Source organism: Anguilla anguilla, chromosome 10 (assembly GCF_013347855.1).
Source record: "Anguilla anguilla isolate fAngAng1 chromosome 10, fAngAng1.pri, whole genome shotgun sequence".
Taxonomy (NCBI): domain Eukaryota; kingdom Metazoa; phylum Chordata; class Actinopteri; order Anguilliformes; family Anguillidae; genus Anguilla; species Anguilla anguilla.
Window position 1 is genome coordinate 46,525,384 of NC_049210.1, and position 18,336 is coordinate 46,543,719.

Genomic DNA, 18,336 nt, shown 5'->3' on the forward strand with positions numbered 1-18,336 from the left:
CTTCCCCCACAGCAAATAATTCACCAGCCAAAAAAACAGCCGCGCTGCCGCAATCAATCGACACTTTAACGGTCATTTTCCCTCCATTTAACAGAAGCGCTTCCCCGCTCGCTGACAGCTGACCGGCGCTCAGGCCAAGCGCGTGTTTACCGTGGAGACGGAGAGAAAGGCCCGGTCTGTTGCTCGCCCGGTGTGCCACTGTTTGCGGTGCGACCCGCCCCCCCCCCCCCCCCCCCCCCCCCCCGTCTCCAAAAAAAAAGATTACAGCCCCATTTACAGAATCAGATCACCCCACGCCTGGCCGAGGCCGGCTTCGCGTGCGTCTCGCTGGCTAAACACACGCGTCTTACTCAGAGGTTCACACGCGGTCAGCTCCCCTCAGCCAGGGAGGCGCTGTCAGAGTCGCCGCTCGCTTTCCGTCTCCCCGGAGCAAATGGCGCGGAATCAAACCTGAACAGAAGCTTATAGGTTTTTTTTTGTTGATCTGAACAGTCTAATGGTGCACTGAATGTCTGTTTTTCTCTCTGTGTGTGAGACGGGTTTGCCAATTTCCCCCCCCATTGTAATGCATTCCCATAATGCACTGGGACTAAATGGAACAAGCAGGTGGCACTCTCGAAATCACGAGGACACAGGGGCTAGACGTAATCTCACTAAAACTAAAAACTCCCAACCATGGCCAAGTGTGCGACCTGCCCAAGTCCATCACGCTGAGCTCTGTGGATATCGAATGAGGGGTTTGTTGAAGTTGGATCGGTTTGGACCACCAAGAGGAACGAGCTTCTGCCCTCGGCCAGGCTGGTCCGCTGCTACGCCGCACCATCCTAACCATTGTTTTTCTGGGCTGCCCTTTGAAAGCTCGTGGAGACCGAGAGAGAGAGAGAGAGGGAGAGAGAGGGAGAGAGAGGAGAGCGCACCAGACGCCAGGACCCAGGAATTGATGAAGGGGTCCAGGGTTGAGCTCATCTACCCGTAAGCGATACAGAAATAGACCCCCCCCCCAAACCCCCCCCCGTATTTCCTGTCAACGGTAACCTTTTCCTGGGCCCTAAGCCCCCCCCCCCCCCTCCTCGTGACGGTTCGGATAAGCCGTTGCCTCCCTGTCTTCCACACCATGTTTAGACACACAGTGGACAGTGATGCCCACCCCCCCGACCCCCCCATACCTCCGGCAAAACAATTCCACAGCCTCACAAAGCGCGAGGGGGCTCGACTAAACCCCCCCCCCCCCCCCCACCCCCCCATCACAGCGCACCGCCAGCTTCACCGCACACCTGCCTCCTGTCCGTCACCCGGGCTTGGCACCCCGCCCTCCGTCTCCGGGCAACAGCGCGGGTCCCGTCCCGTCCCCCCTCTCCGTCCCTGCGACCTCACCCCCGCCACAGCTTCTTACTTCTAAAAAACGTATCTCTTTTTTTTTTTTTTTTAAACAGAAAAGCACTGTTCTTAAGTAAAAAAAAAACAATCCACGCGTGATGATAATTTTCTCTGAAAACGTTTTAGTAGTTTCTCTTTTATTCTCAAATGATTTTCTGTTTAATGTGCGTGTCTCATACCGCTGTGCAGAAGACATTTTAAGCTTTTTTTGGGCAGACTGAAGGAGTCCTTTAAATCTATCCGCGGGACAGGCGATAGAAGTCACGGGCAAAAACAACCGAACTACTGGAGTGTGAGGTTATGGGGCGCTGACTGCTGAGAGGGGAAGCAATCCAACAAAGGCCCTTTGCTCTCGTACCCCACATTTCACCATGCTCAGCTTTTTTATGTGACTGTGGAGGGGACGCAGTCAAGAAAAATATAAAAAGGAAGGGAGAAAGAGAGAGAGAGAGAGAAAGAGAGAGTGATAAAAAGCGTGAAGGGTGAGTTTGACGGGGAGGAGGAGGGGGAGTTAGAAACGGAGGGAGTGGGGGGGGGGGGGAACCCGAGCGGACTTCACAAACGAGCGTGCGGAGGGTTTTCTTTGGAGAGGCTGAAGGTGGAGGTTTCCAACCCAAATAGGAAGTGTGGGGTCCGGACGGACGCCTGCGGGCTGTGAGACGCAGCCCAGCCACCGTGTCGGGGGGGCAATAATACGGAGCAGCGGGGGCGGCGGGGGGGTCGGGGGGTGTCTCTGTGGAAACGCGTCTTTGATATATAACGATACGCCGCGCGGAAAAATAAAACCCCGCTCATGCATATTAATGCTGCGCTCAGGAACGACTGAAAACCAGGGGCTAAAAGAAGACAAAATGCCCCCCCATGTACAGGCCTCCATTGTGCCCCCCCACCCCCTCCTCAGTTTAGCCTCTGGACTGGGGGCAGGAATCTGGCTCCTGCGAAGCTTCCACACCAGCTCTGCCCTGAGAAGACGCGAGCGGTAATCTTTGGGGTGTCGGTTACAGGATAAATGGCTGCTGATACAGCCCCCCCGCCCCGCCCCCCTCGCCCCCCTCACCCCCCCCCCCCCCCAGCCATACACCCACTTGCTGGAGAGCCACAGGTGCAGCCTCCGACGCGGCCCCCCGAGGCCCCAGGGCCCAGCGGCCCAGCTCGTCTGCCGAACCCCCACATCGGAGTGGGGATCGGGTTCTGCTTCGGGAAACCGATCCGCTTCCTGTCAGGAAGCTACCGGACCGGCTACGCTGGGACCCTTTCTTTACCCTCCCACCCCTTCTCGCCATTACTCTTTTACACTTTTTAACGTCAAACCTCTTCAAGTTTAAGAAAAGAAACTTCTTGAGGGGGTATCTGGTAATGCCTATGTTCCATATGCTAAAAGGAAGCATTCATTTTCCCAGAAAACCGTTTTTTTTTAAAAAGTAAATAAATAAATATTTTTCACTTTCCCTTTATTTCCCCGTGTGATCATTACACACTGCGGCCCTTCATCCTGAAACCGTTCTGAAACTGACTCTGAGAGAAAAAGCAACAGGTGAACCCAAATGCTGAGGTGAGCGATCATTGGTTTGATTGGTTAGTTACAAATGCAAACCAACTCTACTGTGGGGCTCTTCCATGAAGACAACATATTGTAAAAAATCCTTGCCGGATGCCACACACGCACACACACAAACACAAACACACCCACACAGACACACACACACAGACAAACACACACGCACACAGACACACACACACACACAAACACACACACACACAGTGAACTCCTTCTGAAGGTCAGGCTGTGGACAGCCCCAGATCGCTGTGACCTTGTTTACATTGCTGCACGTCCTCTTTCCGCTCGGCGAAGGATAAAACAGACACTTTTGCTCTTTCATTCTTCTGCCCTTTCTCCCCCTAATCTCCCCCCCCCCCGCCATCTGCCCCTGGGGGGAGAGTCCTGGCTGCTACTGCTGAGGGACCCATCAAGACAGCACCATCACTGACCTTCTGCTCCAACCCTCACCTCCTGCCCCAACCTACACCTCCTGCTCCAACCCTCACCTTCTGCTCAAACACTCACCTCCTGCCCCAACCTACACCTCCTGCTCCAACCCTCACCTTCTGCTCAAACACTCACCTCCTGCCCCAACCTACACCTCCTGCTCCAACCCTCACCTTCTGCTCAAACACTCACCTCCTGCCCCAACCCTCACCACCTGCTCAAACAACCACCTCCTGCTCAAACACTCACCTCCTGCTCAAACACACACCTCCTGCTCAAACAATCACCTCCTGCTCCAACCCTCACCTCCTGCTGAAACATTCACCTCCTGCTCAAAGAGACTGCTCTGTGTATCTGGCTGTACAGTGGAAAACACTGCATAATCAAGACAGATCCATTACTTCACCTAGATTTTACATACAATGTAGATGGAAAAAATCAAGCCAGATGTTTCCGATACTTCTCCCTGGTGTGATCCAACAGATGGTGACTGACACATCTCTTGCGGCCCAGCCTGCAGGTGGTGCACTAATGATGCTCTAATGTTTCCCCAGAATAATCCTGCGCCAGGTACCTTTCCTTCCTCCTCTCTCTCCTCTCTCTCCTTCTCTCTCTCTCTCTCTCTCTCTCCCTCTCTCCCAGCACATGGGTCAGGTGGCCAGTGCATTTGTTCTGCTCTGGGTAAGGAGCGCGGGCGCGAGTCGCTGGCAGACGTGGAGCAAGCTGCAGACAGGAAGCAGCCGGGCTCCAGCAGCACCAGGTGCCTGAGAGAGTCTTCCTCGCTGAGCTCTGAGGAAGCAGCGGTTTTACGGTGCTGAGCGTGAGAGATACACGCTGACAGCATCGCTGAGACACCTCACAGAGAGAACACAGACGCACGCAGCTGTCTCGAAGCTCGCTTCGTGTCCATCTGCGGCCAAACTCACAACTGCTACGCGTGCTGGAGAGCTGCTGAAATAAACGGACAATCCTGCAGAACAAACGGCCAGGTTACAGCCAGCACACATCTGGCAATCCTGCAGAACAAACGGCCAGGTACAGCCAGCACACATCTGGCAATCCTGCAGAACAAACGGCCAGGTTACAGCCAGCACACATCTGGCAATCCTGCAGAACAAACGGCAGGTTACAGCCAGCACACATCTGGCAATCCTGCAGAACAAACGGCAGGTTACAGCCAGCACACATCTGGCAATCCTGCAGAACAAACGGCCAGGTACAGCCAGCACACATCTGGCTTATTTTGGCAGTATGCAGCACTTGCTGTTGGACACAGGGCCCAATTTCAAAATCTGCAAATATTTTTTTTTTTTTTGCCAGTTTGATGTTGATGTCTCTTTATTAAATAGCCTACTTTAAAATTGGCCATGATACTGGGATCAGAGGTAATCGATCAAAATGTTTTACTCGCTGTTACTGGAACAGAGAGAGACAATTCCAGACTAGACAATCATATTACATAATAACTTTACATACTACACATAACCACTGGGCATGATGTCAACCTACTGACGAACAATAAAGGTGTTCTGACGTTATTCGAACTGAATGAAAAACACGTCTGTGATTTTAATTACAACCTCTCCTCCTGATACAGGCTTGTAAAAGAAGTAAAACTTAGAAACCTACAAAGGTTGTTAAAAGGCTCCATGAATGTTTTTTTACAACAAAAAAAACAATAACAAAAAAATCAACAAGGCAAACAGTGAATATACAATGAAACACGCAGATTTGCGCAGTTATAATGCAAGACCGTTAAAATGGTTGAAGGTTCCTCGTTTGTTCCCGACTGCAGAAGTCCCAAATTCCCTTTTCGACACGCAGTCACCCACGTGTCCCGAGGAACACCAAACCGAATTCCGCTGCTCTACAGAACGCACGAGCGGAGAACTTTTCACCGCCCCCCGCCCGCGATGCGCGCACGCCGGTGTTTGCGCCGGCTGTCAAACCTGCCAATCGCGCTTCTGAGAACACGCAGGAGAACGCGTCGAGAACCCCGCTCGCCTTCCGTCCCGCGATAAACGCGGCGATTATACAACTTAAACAGCTCTTTGACTTCGGCCCGTGTACAAGACTCAACTGTAATTTCTGGAACATTCCGAGCGGCGTGCGAAAAAAAGAAGGGCCTTCTTCTTCAGGGGCTCCAGCGTCCGCGAGCACATTTCTGGCAGGAGCGCCTCCAACGTGTTTACGAACCTAATAGATTTTAAAATAAACATTTTAGAGAAATCGAGAGAAAGGGGGGGCGCTTTTTTTTCGACATTGGCACGGCCCGCCGAAACGGGTGTAAATGAAGAACAGAGATAAACAGGCCGCTGTCAGTACCAAACCCGGCCTTCATTAAATATTATCACAGACCCAAAAGGGTCTACAGCAACAGCAACCGAAATCAGATACAGTCAGGAGCTCCAAGCTCCGACTGCCACTGCTCCTCACAGAATTCTTCTGAGTCTGCACACAGGCGTGTAACACACTTGTGCGTGTGTGTGTGTGCGTGTGTGTGTGTGTGTACATGCCTGTTGCGTGCGCTTTGTCCCATGGCAGAAGTTTAAAGTTTGAAGCCTGAAAGTGTCCAACAAGTGTCAGACAGCTGAGCCCCATAAGCCCCCTCCAGCCTCACACTAAACCCCCCCCACCCCCCAAATCCCACACCACTCTGTAAAGACAAACCTCAACCAACATAACAGGGTTCAAAGTGGCACATGCAAGCCACAACTAACACTCTTTGTATTTAGCGAATACAGCGAAACCCATCCAGACTAACGCAGGGCGAATCGAAACAATATGTGAAAACTGCACAGTCACAGTAAAATCACAACAAGCACAAACGGAGTCAAAACAACGTGTACAATTAAACCGCAACCAGAACAACTCGGTTCAAACAATATAAATCATAAACACAAACCCGCTGAAAATGTTAAATCCCAGCTAGCAAAAACTGAGTTCAAACTAATACAACAAACCCACCACTAATTAACACAAAGTAGCTCAAAACAATGTAAAACATCAAAATTTACTCGCATGAACTGCTTTAAACACAAATTTAACAAGTTAATGTTCAACCAAATATTTCAGATTAACACATATAAACACATTCAGAATTCAAATTTCTTACAAATCTTTGGAGGCACATAAATCCATATATTTACGGTTTACAACAATAGTCCTGTATCACCCGTTTTGTCTACCATTGGTCTAGCAGTAGCGGGATTCTTTCATAGAATACAAAACTGGAACGCTGGCAAAATATTACAGAGAAATAAGAGTGAAAACACACTTGGTTCGCTACAAACTTTCAAATCTTGGTAAAGTACAGTTACTGCGTTTAAAATTCAAATTTCTTCAACTGTCATTTTGAGCCGTTAGGGACAGTTATTTCAGTGAGGTGCGGACAGAGGGAGTCAGCCGCGCAGGACGAGCGCCCGTCCGCTTCGCTGCCGCACACCCGCAGGCTCACATGCTCAAACCCCGCAGAGACCCTGACAGGTTCCAGAGAGCGTAAATATCACGGGGGGCAAAAAATAGCCCCGAACTACCCCCCGCTCCTCACTTTAAAAACGGCTGCAGAGACAGCGCTCAACCTGCTGCAGTAAACTGGGCTAAAGAGGACAGTCAGAAGCCTCTCAAAGAAAGAAATAATCTTTTAAAAAGTGAGGGGGCTCCCGGGGAGCGTGGGGGCGACACACAGCGAGCAGGCGGGCGGGCGGAGGGCGCTCCCCTCTCGGGGGGACGCCGGGTTACTCACCCTCGGTTTCGGGGCTCAGAGACGTCAGCCCGAACAGCAGCAGAGACATCCAGCCCAGGCATCGCCGCGGCGACGGCAGCGTCATCTTCCTCCGGCCCTGTCAGTGAGCCGCACTCGTGGCCAGGAGAATCCCCAGGGCCGCCGGTGTGTGTGCGTGCGCGTGTGTGTGTGTGTGTGTCCAGGGCTCAGGGCCTCTGGTGCGTGCGAGCGAGCCCGTCCGTGCTCGCGTCCGTGCGTGTGTGTGTGCGAGCGTGTGTGTGTGCGTGTGTGTGTGTGTGTGTGTGTGTGTCCAGGGCTCAGGGCCTCTGGTGCGTGCGAGCGAGCCCGTCCGTGCTCGCGTCCGTGCGTGTGTGTGTGCGAGCGTGTGTGTGTGTGTGTGTGTGTGTGTGTGTCCGCGCGCTGCTGGGGGAGAGGGAGGCTCCTCTCTGGTCGAGTGAGAAACTCCACGCCGTGGAGCCTGAAGCCTGCCGTCCGCTATCAACACTGCTTCTCTCTAACGGCCCAGCTGCGAGAGGAGAGAGAGAGAGGGAGAGAGAGGGGGTGGGAGGGAGAGAGAGAGAGAGAGGGACAGAGAGGGAGGGAGGGAGAGAGAGAGAGAGAGAGAGGGACAGAGAGGGAGGGAGGGAGTTACTGGCATGCTCTCTCTCACACACTCTGCCCGGCCCCCTCTCCGCGGACACCTTGTGTTTAAAGCAACAAAGAAGCCGCTGATCCCTGAAGCCCTCCCAGGACCCCCACCCCCCCGCCCCCCCCCCCCCCCCTGCCCGGCCCCCCCCTCCCCTGGACCCCCGCCACCAGACGCTGCCGCCACTCCGCCACTCTCACACCATCCAGCGGCTTCTGTTTCCCAAAGAAAGGAGGGCAGAGGCGGGGGGGGGGGGCAAGAGAGGGGGCTGGGAGAGAGGGCAAAAACTGTGCGAGGAGGGGGTGGGGTATGTGTGGGGTGGGGGGGGCAGCAGGGGTTAAAGGAGGGGAGGGGAGGTGCCATTATCGTCCTCCAAACATGGAGTAAACACACGGGCTGGGGAATTCTTTCGCGTCTGAGGGAACAGTAGAAGCAGGAGGGTGAATGGGGGGGGGCGGGGGGGGGGGGGCAGGGGGGGAAAAAAACGAATGAAATTCTCAAGCAAATGGGACTTTCTCTCGCTCCGCGTTCTCCCCATATGGTGGAGGGGGGGTGTTTGGGATTCCGGATAATTCCTGTTGGGAAAGCTCTCTGAGGGGCCGACCCTGTTCTGCGGCCACAGCCCCAGAAAGCTGACCCCCCCCTCCCCCCCGTTACCCCCCCCCCCCCCCCCCCTTCGGGGTTCACCCAAGCCTCTCATTGCGTAATTTATTAAGCCAACACGCGAACTCCACGGCCACGGGCTTTCAGACACGGCCTGGTGAGCTCTGGGCTCCAGGGCCAGCACTGATCATCTGCACCGTCTCTGCTGCTCAAACACAGAGCTCAGCATCGGACACGTCACAACATCGAGTCTTACAGCAAGACACACCGTCATAATGCCCAGGTTTTACCTGTACAGAGCTCCACGCTCATCCATATTGCATTCACCACTGATTAAACTGAAGCAGAATTTTTTTAAGTATAATAAAGTTTAATATCCATAGCAGAAGACACGTCTACAGGAAATATGTTAAAAAGTAAAAATATGTTTAAACAGTAATAAAAACTGTTAATAGATTTATATGTAGCAACCCATTAATACACTTCCAGTTGTTGACAAAGAGCATGATTCCCTTTGGCGTTTCAAGGCAGAGAATAAATTATTTTCAAAGACGCTCTTATACGGCCTACAGTACACATGATGAAGAGCTCTAAAGCCAGAGAGGGATTTATACAGCTAATATGCAGCTAATGCTAAAATAATGAAAAGGAAGAACGAGAGAGAAACACATTAAGACAAGCTGGACGGGGCTACAGTCCGACACTGTAACAGGCTTACAGGAAGTGCAGGCCCGTAGGCCTGGGGCGGTGAGATTATACGGCTTCCCCCCCCCCCCCCCCGTCGCCGTGACGACCCACGCCAGGACCGCGGGTCATCACGGTGCAGCTAGGGGAAGGAGAGCGCGCCCAGGACAACACCTCTCCCCCAGCGGGGCGCTCACACCTCAACCCCCAATCCCCACGCCCCGCCCGGGTCACATGACCGCTCAAACCCCCTTTCTGCGCTGAACGCAAAGCGACGGTCTGCTCGGTACCAGCAGCTCCGCGGAGGAAAGATTCTTTTTTTTCTTTCCCCTCCTTTCTTTTCCTTTCTTTTTTTTCTTCTTTTTCTTTAATGGGTTACGAGTTAAGCCGATTAACTGAGCTATTACAGAGATTACATCAAGTCTGCCAAAACCCTTTAAAATTATAAATAAATTGAGTGAAACGCTGTAATGGGCCATTTCCCTTTTCCCCGCCGTTCTGCTGGATCGAAGGCGTTCCGAGCACGGGGGGGGGGCTTTTCGAGAACGTCAGGGCGCTACCGTTACCACTGACGCCTGACCCCACCCATGTGGGGCAGATAGCCCGCGTTCAATGCGGCCAAGAAATAATTATTAAAGAAAGAAAAACATAAAAAGAAAAGGTCACCATCGCAAACCCATCGCCAAAAAAACTAGAGGAAGAAAAAACGAGAGAAACACGGTAGATTTTCTCCCTCCTCTTCCCAAACCACCACAGGCTGGTGAAGCGAGAGAGCCAGACCTTCACAAGGGAGCAGTGCTCGGGTAGAGACCAGATCTGGGTCAAATACATATTTGTTTTGGATTCAACTAGTTTTGTACACTTTACTGATCCTGTCTGGTGTACTGGAACCAATGAAATACTCTGAAAAAGTGCAAACCCCGCCCTTCATATTCGGCGGGCCCAATTACACCAGGCAAGATCAACAGAGCACAGAAAAGTATTTGAATCCATAAACACATATGTATTTGACCCAGGTCTGGTAGAGACAAAGCTCGCGCTGATGGGTTTTAATCGCGTGTTTAGATGACCTCAGGTCACCCTTCCAGTGATGAAACTTTAATAAATACTTATTATTCAGAAGGTAGAGATGACCTGGTGGCAGCTAACCGGATGCCAGTAAACTAAACTCAACAATTAAAATGTTGAACAGCCCAGATCAGAGCCCACATATATTGAGCATAAATCGTGTAAAAATATGTCCTAAATGTGGAGTGGATGGTAGCAGATGGAGGCGGTTGTACCCACAGTCCTGATGACAACAACGGAAAGTAGCAGGGCGATTTTGAACAGATTTTGACACAGAAACCGCGACGGGCGAAACCGCGATCTTGTGACCGTTGGTCTGCAATAAACTGCAGTGTTAATGACAGGGGAGGGCTGACAAAGAATTAACAACAAAAGTCACACACAAAAGAAAGAAAAAAAACAAACACTCAATAGACTCCTTTTATTATCCCCTCTCTCTCTCTCTCTCCCTCTCTCTCTCTCTCCCTCTCTCTCCCTCTCTCTCTCTCTCCCTCTCTCTCTCTCTTTCTCTCTCCCCCCTCTCTCTCTCTCTCCCCCCTCTCTCTCTATCTCCCCCTCTCTCTCTCTCCCCCCTCTCTCTCTATCTCCCCCTCTCTCTCTCTCTTTCTCTCCCCCCCTCTCTCTTTCTCTCTCTCCCCTCTCTCTCTATCTCCCCCTCTCTCTCTCTCTTTCTCTCCCCCCCTCTCTCTCTATCACACCAGCACTTTGTATCCACTTTCTCATACTCTGGCCCGTTGATTATTAGCGGCTAACAATAGACACCCTCTCGCAAGCCTCCCACTGAAGAGGAAAACCACTCTGTTACAAATAAACAATCCTGCCCTCCTCTCTTCATCCCCCACACCACCCCCCTTCACCAGCTCCACGCCCTGCTGTGCCCACAACCCCCCATCCACCCCCCCACCCCGGCCCCCCCACCCTCCATGATGTTCTCTCCCTCTTCGCTCAACAAGTGCAATTCCAGGCACGTACTGGCACCAAAAGCCTCCACAAATGGCGACAAGATTCTCTTTCACCCGAGCCAGGTGGAGCGGCAGTGTGTGTGTGTGTGTGTGTGTGTGTCCGCGCGTGTGTGTGCATGCGTGTATGTGAATGTGTGTGCGTGGGTGTGTGTGTATGTGTGTGAGGGTGTGTGTGTGCGAGTGTGAGTGTGTGTGTGTGTAGGGGGGTGTGTGTGTGTGTGTATATGTATGCAGGGGGGTGGAGTACAGCTCTGTCGGTGTGTGGGGGGTGGAGTACAGCTCTGTCGGTGTTGGGGGGGGGGGGGTACAGCTCTGTCGGTGTGGGGGGGGGTACGGCTCTCTCGGTGTGGGGGGGGGGGGTACAGCTCTGTCGGTGTGGGGGGGGGGGGGGGGGGGGAGGGGGGGGAGGTGCGCTGATTTGTGTTCTCACTTTGGCGGTGTGACTGTCAGCACTGATTTACTCTCCTGGCTGGATTAGGGGCGATCGGGGGCGCTCGAGGGCGATGGGGGGGGCGATGGGGGGCGATGGGGGGCGATGGGGGGCGGCGACCTCGTTCCGGCGCTGGTGTGCTAGGCGCGCGAAGCTAACCGCCGCGGCTCGCTCAGTCCCTCTGAAGTCCGGGGGCATCCATCAAGCCCCCAGCGTGACGGCGAGCGGCTGAAAGGCCCACAAAAGGCGGGGGTGGGGGGGGTGGGGGACGGGGGGGGCGGGTGGGGGCGCTGCTCGGGGGGAAGGAGCGGGGGGGAGCAGGCTTTTGTCTCGGAGCTGGCTTAACGAACATCCAGGCTGCCCACTGCCTCTCTCCAGCTCCTGCAGCTCGTTTTTTTCGAGAGCCTCCATTTCCCCCCTCAAAAAGTTCCCGTCGCGAAAAAGGAGGTCCTCAGAGTAGCCGTTAGCAACCGCGAGGCCGCTGCTTACAGGAACGTTACCCGCGTGGGGAGTCTGTGCCCCTTTCGCTGGGTACCTGCAGCCAGGAGCTTCCGGAACATTCAGCTGCATCAACGTGTCCTAAGATGTGCAGGATGGCTGTTTGTAAGATTAAAGCGAAATGACTGAGACATCTAAAAAAAAAAGAATGCAAGCCATGCTGGATGAGGAAGCTTGTAAAAGGGAAATTGTCACAAAAACTGAATAAATGATGTGATATATTGCCAGACATGTGCTTGATGTGAGTTTTCTCAGGCAGTTTTTGTCAGAGACTTTGATCAGAGAAGGTTTCTTCCAGTGAAGCAAACAGACCATGCTTCTGCTGGAAAGCAGTTCTCCTTTTTTTACATTTTTTTTTTTTTAACTCTGCATTGAAATTTAACTGAAAACAATGCGGGTCACATCACAATCACAAATCAAAGGGGGGTGCAGCAGAAGGGGTGCGGTAGTGGGGGGGTGGGGGGGGGGGTAGCAGAGAAGATGATAAAATTACCCGGAGCCAAGGAGGAATGCGTGCCACATAAACACTGATCTGGCACTGTGAAACCTGCAAGGCTTTTCCCCAGCTTAGTGCTCAAAGCCTCGCCGCGGTAACCACGACACCCGACCCCCCCCCCCACCCCCCCATCCAGGGCAGAGCCCCCAAGAACCGTGACAACACTCTCATCTCCGCACACAGGCCTGTGACATCATCCCCTACAGAACGATGATGTCACCTCCAGCATCTTCATCTCACCGTGGAGCTGTGACATCGTCGTCTCTGTCCAATCCAATCTATCAGGGCATCTAGTGCCACCGTTTCATTTCCACTTTAAAGCTCTGCTTCCATTGGTCAATGCCAGAAAGACCTACAATCAAGGCCTGAGGCAAGGACGCCCAATCACAGAGCAGTTCTCTGAGTTTGTCTCTAAACCGACGGGCAGTTTACAGTAATCCTGGTGAATCCCCCTCCATTCAGCTCGTTTACTCTGCCTTTCCTTCAGCTCCAGTGACCCGAGCTCCCAATGCCTGCTGGGAAATTTCAGCCAGCCAGCCAGCTGGGGGTGCGGGAGTGGGGGGTGGCAGCACGACAGCTCTGTAGCCCCGCAAGTTATCGCCACAACCCCCCCCCCCAAACCCACTTCCTTTTCATTGAAATAAAGAAATGTCCCCAAACCACACTGATGCTTCCCCAAAGATCAAAAGTTGGCCTCCCCATAACCCGTTTACGGTTGCTTGCAAATTTCACACTGAGTGTCCGTGACATAAACTGCAGATCGCGTACAGTTTTTTTTTTTTTTTTGGTTGGGTCTGTGGGTTTCTCTGGGATTTGTAATGGATTCCTACCGTGTTAAAATAGAAATTTCTTAGCGACGTGACATTAATCAAACTAAGATCGGTCCTACGGCAGGGAAAATATGTTGGAGAGGGTGGGGGGGGGGATTTGGGGGGGTGCAAAGACACTATTGACCAAACTGGAAGGCAACCGGAGTGGAGAAATTGGTGGTGAAGCACACACCAAAAATAATACTGAACACAGCACTGGAAGGGGGAGCTGGGATTTACTACAGCCAAGAAAAGACTGATTCTATCTTTGGCTTGTCTTTCTTTGTTCCTTTCTTTCGTTCTTTCATATAGGAAAGTTTTACTCTCAGTAAAATTCTTGCGGCTGTTGACTTCTCAGGTTGTCATCCACCGTTAAGATTCTCACTAGTTGGGCAACAATAATTACCTGTACATAAGGACACCAAGCAACTTTAATAGGTTCATTTAAATTTTCTTTTTGAGTATTTTATCATTTTCGGAGTGAAAATTAAAGTCTCTACCATGCGCAACTAGTGTTGCATCATCAAACTGAACACAATAACAAAGTTTCAGCTGTTAAATATATCACAAATAATACCGAAAAGTTTTAAATAAAATGTGTGCGACTGACGTCTAACCAATAATGTGTATCCAGAGGCCTGCCCAAGATTGCAGTTCGTCAGTCAGGATGAATAGACCTGAAATTAGCATGAACCGGCATGAAATTGGGCTACAACGGCATTTAAACACTAAGAGTACTCCGGCACAGGCAAACAATGCCTCCGCAGTTAATTACTAAAACAAATGCTCAAGTGCTTGAGCTCGATGCTCTTTGTGACTTTAATCTCCTTTTCAAAGGATATACACCCAGAAGACCAAAGACAGTGTGTTTTAAACATTACACTGTTTTACGAGCTGAAGATACCATGTGTGTAAAGAGTCAGCAAAGCTATTAAGAATGTTGTGTAACTGGATAAAAATGGACCTTCAAGCTGCTGTAGTGTTGTTAGTGACTCTTTTCTCCAAAGGGTATAATTAATTTAATCAATTGACATGGTCAAAATATAATTCTTGATTTAAGGAATATCCTGCATGTTATACAGGACGTTATTTAAACCAAAAACTGTAGGCCATTATACTCCATATCTTTTTCTGTACCCAAAAGAATATATATATAATCAAAAAATGTTTTCCACAAAGTTACAAGAAACCCCCTAAATATTCCCAGAGAAAGCAGCAGAAGTAGCACATGGTCCAGTGAGATAAACACAGATTAAGCTCACACTTTAGGGGGACATTTTGTCTCGCCCGTCGGCAGCGACAGGGAGGCGGACGGGGCGAGCAGCTGCCCTGTTTTCGTCGTTTACGGCGCGTCTCGTGTGAAGGCACCTGTCGCCGGGCCGGTCACCTGGGCCAGCTGACCCCCCCCCCCCCCCCGAGGTGCGAGAGACCTCCTCACACATTTCTGGGGATGGGCCAGAGAAGTACATACGACACACGATGAGGCGTGCATCGGCAACGCAAAAAGCATTAACTCCACTCCGCAAAAAAAAAAGAGTCAAACAATCACATTTGGTGACTTGCCAGCAGCTGCTAAAACAGCACAGTGCAGAAATTTACACTTTTCACTCAGTGGGCTGCCATTAGCCAGGCTAGCTGGGTGAAAATAAACAACAGTAATACATTTTTAATATCTTGCATGCCCTGTTGCTGAATAGCTATAACATGGGCTGTCATACGGTCACAGGGGTTTTTGATATCTCTGATCTATATTTTAATCATTCTTGTTGAGCTAAAACTAATCCCTAATCCTTGCCACATATTGTTATAGGGCTACTACAGAAGACAGAAAATCGAGGCGACAGCTGCAAGCTAGCAAGCTTTTCTCACTAGTGGCAAATAAACAGTCACAGAGTATAATTAACAATGTGATTAATAGCCAAGTCTGAACTATTCCAAACACAACTACTGGAAATATAAAATATTTTTATCCGGTGTAAAGAGTGTGAGCACACGTGCTATCGTTTAAGATGCGAGTCTTATAAAGTCTGCTGTGTGTGGCCATTTTTGATGCGTAAACAGCATGACAAGCCAATAGCGAGTGAAACCCCAAATAAATGTTTTAATTTGGGGATCCGGTTTTCATGCATGTGAGAGAGTGCTGCTGTGAGGGCTTGTGGGGATGGGGGTTGGGGGAGGGGGGGGTGGGGGGCAGCGGTGTGCAGCATAGTCGGGGGGGGGAGCCTGCCCCCCAGTTCCCATTTGTAACAGATTGACCTTTCACCTGAACTCAACTCCAATGAACTATGGCAAAAACAAAACAAGCAAAAAAACTGATGCGTTTTAAAGAAGGTAGGAAAGAAACAGAGCCCAGCACAGCCCATACGGGGCGAGATTAGGAAAGAAAGACCGATACAGAGCCCTGTAGAGCCCAGCAGAGCCCATACGGGGCGAGATCTCCACCTTTTCTTCTGAGGCCAAATCTTTCCCCTGTGATCGCATTCCTGAAGTCTGCCCTACAGGGGCTACCAAAGAGAAAAGCTAAAAAGAAGAAGCTTTTCTCCTTTTCTCTTTTTGGAGGGGTTCAAGATAATCCCCCCTTCTGACATGAGCTCAGGACACGGTGAGTAGGGGGTGGGGGTGGGGGGGGGGGGGGTGCAGGGATCCCGGGGTTTACGAAAATGGGGGTTAATGAACAAAAAAGCCCTCAATGTTTTCATAGCTTCCCCCGAAAGAACAAAGCATCCAGCCCAGCAGAAGGCACCCACAGAAAAATGATTTTTTTTCTCTCTCTCTACCTGTTTATTTGCTTTACAGTTTGAATGGCCTGGTGCTAAAGCCTGAAGGAAAAGCAAGAGGAGGAAGAGGATAGAGGATGAAAATTCCGATTTTTACTCATCCCCTTCCTCGCTGTCAGAGGCTCTGAAATCCTAAGGGGCTGGGATTCAAATTTATTTTCTCTTTTTTTTCAAAAAAAAAAAAAAAAAAAGACTGAGAAAACAAACAAGCGTGGTGTTGAGAGACATTCCGGAGTTGGGCCGCGGGGAAGCGCCCGTCTCTGATGGAAGGCCCTGCTGATGTGGAGGTTAACAGGTCAGAGAGCTTTTAACAGCTTAAGAGACGCCCCAGTCAAAGCAATGTCACCCCATTTAACATCCGCTAAAATCCTCTGCCTGCAAGTATTATGTCTATCGTATATAATAGCGCAAATACAGAAGACTAAACTTCTTTGAAACATCTAAAATAATAATTTAGAGGTACATTTGCAGGTGTGGTAAGGTTAACTGCAGATGTGATACACAGATACATGTGAAATATCATATTTTATTCCTATTCTAAATATTTGCCAATGTTTTGATTTCAAAGTCTTTAAAGTCGTGACACTGAAGTCATGGCAACAATTAACATAAAAAGTTGCAACTGCCAGTGTGTGGGAGTCGCCTCATATGAATATAAAAATTCAAATGCTGCAAGAAAAAAAAAAAAAAACCACCAAATAAAAGTAAAAGTAACACCCACACAATCTTGGTCCAGCTCGCATTCTCGCACACGAGACAAGCATCGCTATAGTAACTCCAACTCCAAGACAAAAATAAGCGGCCAAAATCAAGTACCACACAAATAACACCAAAAACACTCGGCACTGCTAAGCAGCACCAGTAATAACAGTGTATGATGCGTATTCAGCAACCTACTGCAAAATATTCTAATATATGACATGTGCCAGCACTATGTACATACTCCCTTAAGGGCAGGACCTGAAAAATAAACAAGTGTGAAAACCATTACACAACAAATAAAACTTGTGTCGCAAAGCCGCTGTCTAGTTTAGCATACTGCTAAACAGATATTGTTGTTGTTTTTTTTGTTTTGTTTTGTAGCTAACAAGCTGCAGCTTCTAAAACACTAGGCTAACTCGGTTAGCCCTCTATTGAGTGGGTGTTTTTATGGTAAATGGTAAATGGACTGCATTTATATAGCGCTTTTATCCAAAGCACTTTACAATTGATGCCTCTCACTCACCAGAGCAGTTAGGGGTTAGGTGTCTTGCTCAGGGACACTTCGACACGCCCAGAGCGGGGATCGAACCGGCAACCCTCCGACTGCCAGACAACCGTTCTTACGTCCTGAGCTATGTCGCCCCCATAGACTTGACAGAGACTCGGTGTGCCGTCTGCAGCGCAAAACCAAACAGGCGACTGCAGACTCTGCAGGCAAAATGAAAATCTGCAACTAGATCTAAACTTGAGCCAAGATGACTCAGATTTTATTGTTTGTTTTCATAGCATTCTGACATTGGGCCACATCGCCCAGAAGCTGTTGTTTTTAAACCATTTCATATCAGCACAGTTCTGTTTTACATCAACAGACTTTGAGACTGGTGTTGGAAAAGCACTGTGGAAAAAATCCTGGATATGAAAGGTCTTCCTCCAGCTCTTCTTCCTGCGAGCCTAGCCCACATTCCAGAGTGGGACCAAATGCTACCTGTTAAGAGTTTAATTAACACTGTCAGAGTTGAACTGACACTGTCAGAGTTGAATTAGCACTGGACATTTTACTGTGTTAATGCAGTCTGGCCTGAGACGGGTTGAGCAGCTGTGTCCCTGCGTTCAGTCTGAGGGTGCAGCGTCCCAACCCATGACTGACGTTATGGGCCAGTGGAGCCAAACCCAGTAATGTAAGGGTTATATTCTGCTCAACAGGCCGTGCTCAGTCCACTGGACATTCAAACAGAGCCTCGTTAAAGCGTGGGGGCGACAGACACACCTGCTGCTCAGGTGTCAGGACCACCATCCCAGCCGTGGAAACCAACCAGCGAAAAAAAAAAACAGGGAAGACAAACTAATAAAAATGTAAAAGTGTGATTCTGCCCAGGCCCTGAGGCGCAGAAGAGCCCTAAAGAAAGCGCTGAGAGAGTTTCCCCCGCCAAGATGGCCGCCTGTCGCCGGCCAAAACAAGCACAGCGTTTTCTCCTCCTCCCCGCCGCCCCCGCTCACTGGCCCAAACGCTCCCTGGAACCCGGCTAACGGGAGGAGGGGCGCCTCGTTTGGGCCCGGGAGCTGTGCCAGGTCA

General features: G+C 50.5%; 1 protein-coding gene across 4 annotated transcripts in view; it reads right to left on the minus strand.

Moving 5' to 3' along the window:
* Positions 1-18,336, minus strand: part of bmpr1ba (bone morphogenetic protein receptor, type IBa) — a 102,942-nt gene that overhangs the window by 25,221 nt on the left and 59,385 nt on the right. For all 4 annotated transcript variants that reach the window (XM_035380094.1, XM_035380093.1, XM_035380092.1 and 1 more), the window contains one exon: positions 7,110-7,614. In XM_035380094.1, the coding sequence (XP_035235985.1) occupies positions 7,110-7,194 (85 nt within the window). In that variant the 5' untranslated portion in view covers positions 7,195-7,614. The remainder of the gene's footprint in view (positions 1-7,109; positions 7,615-18,336) is intronic.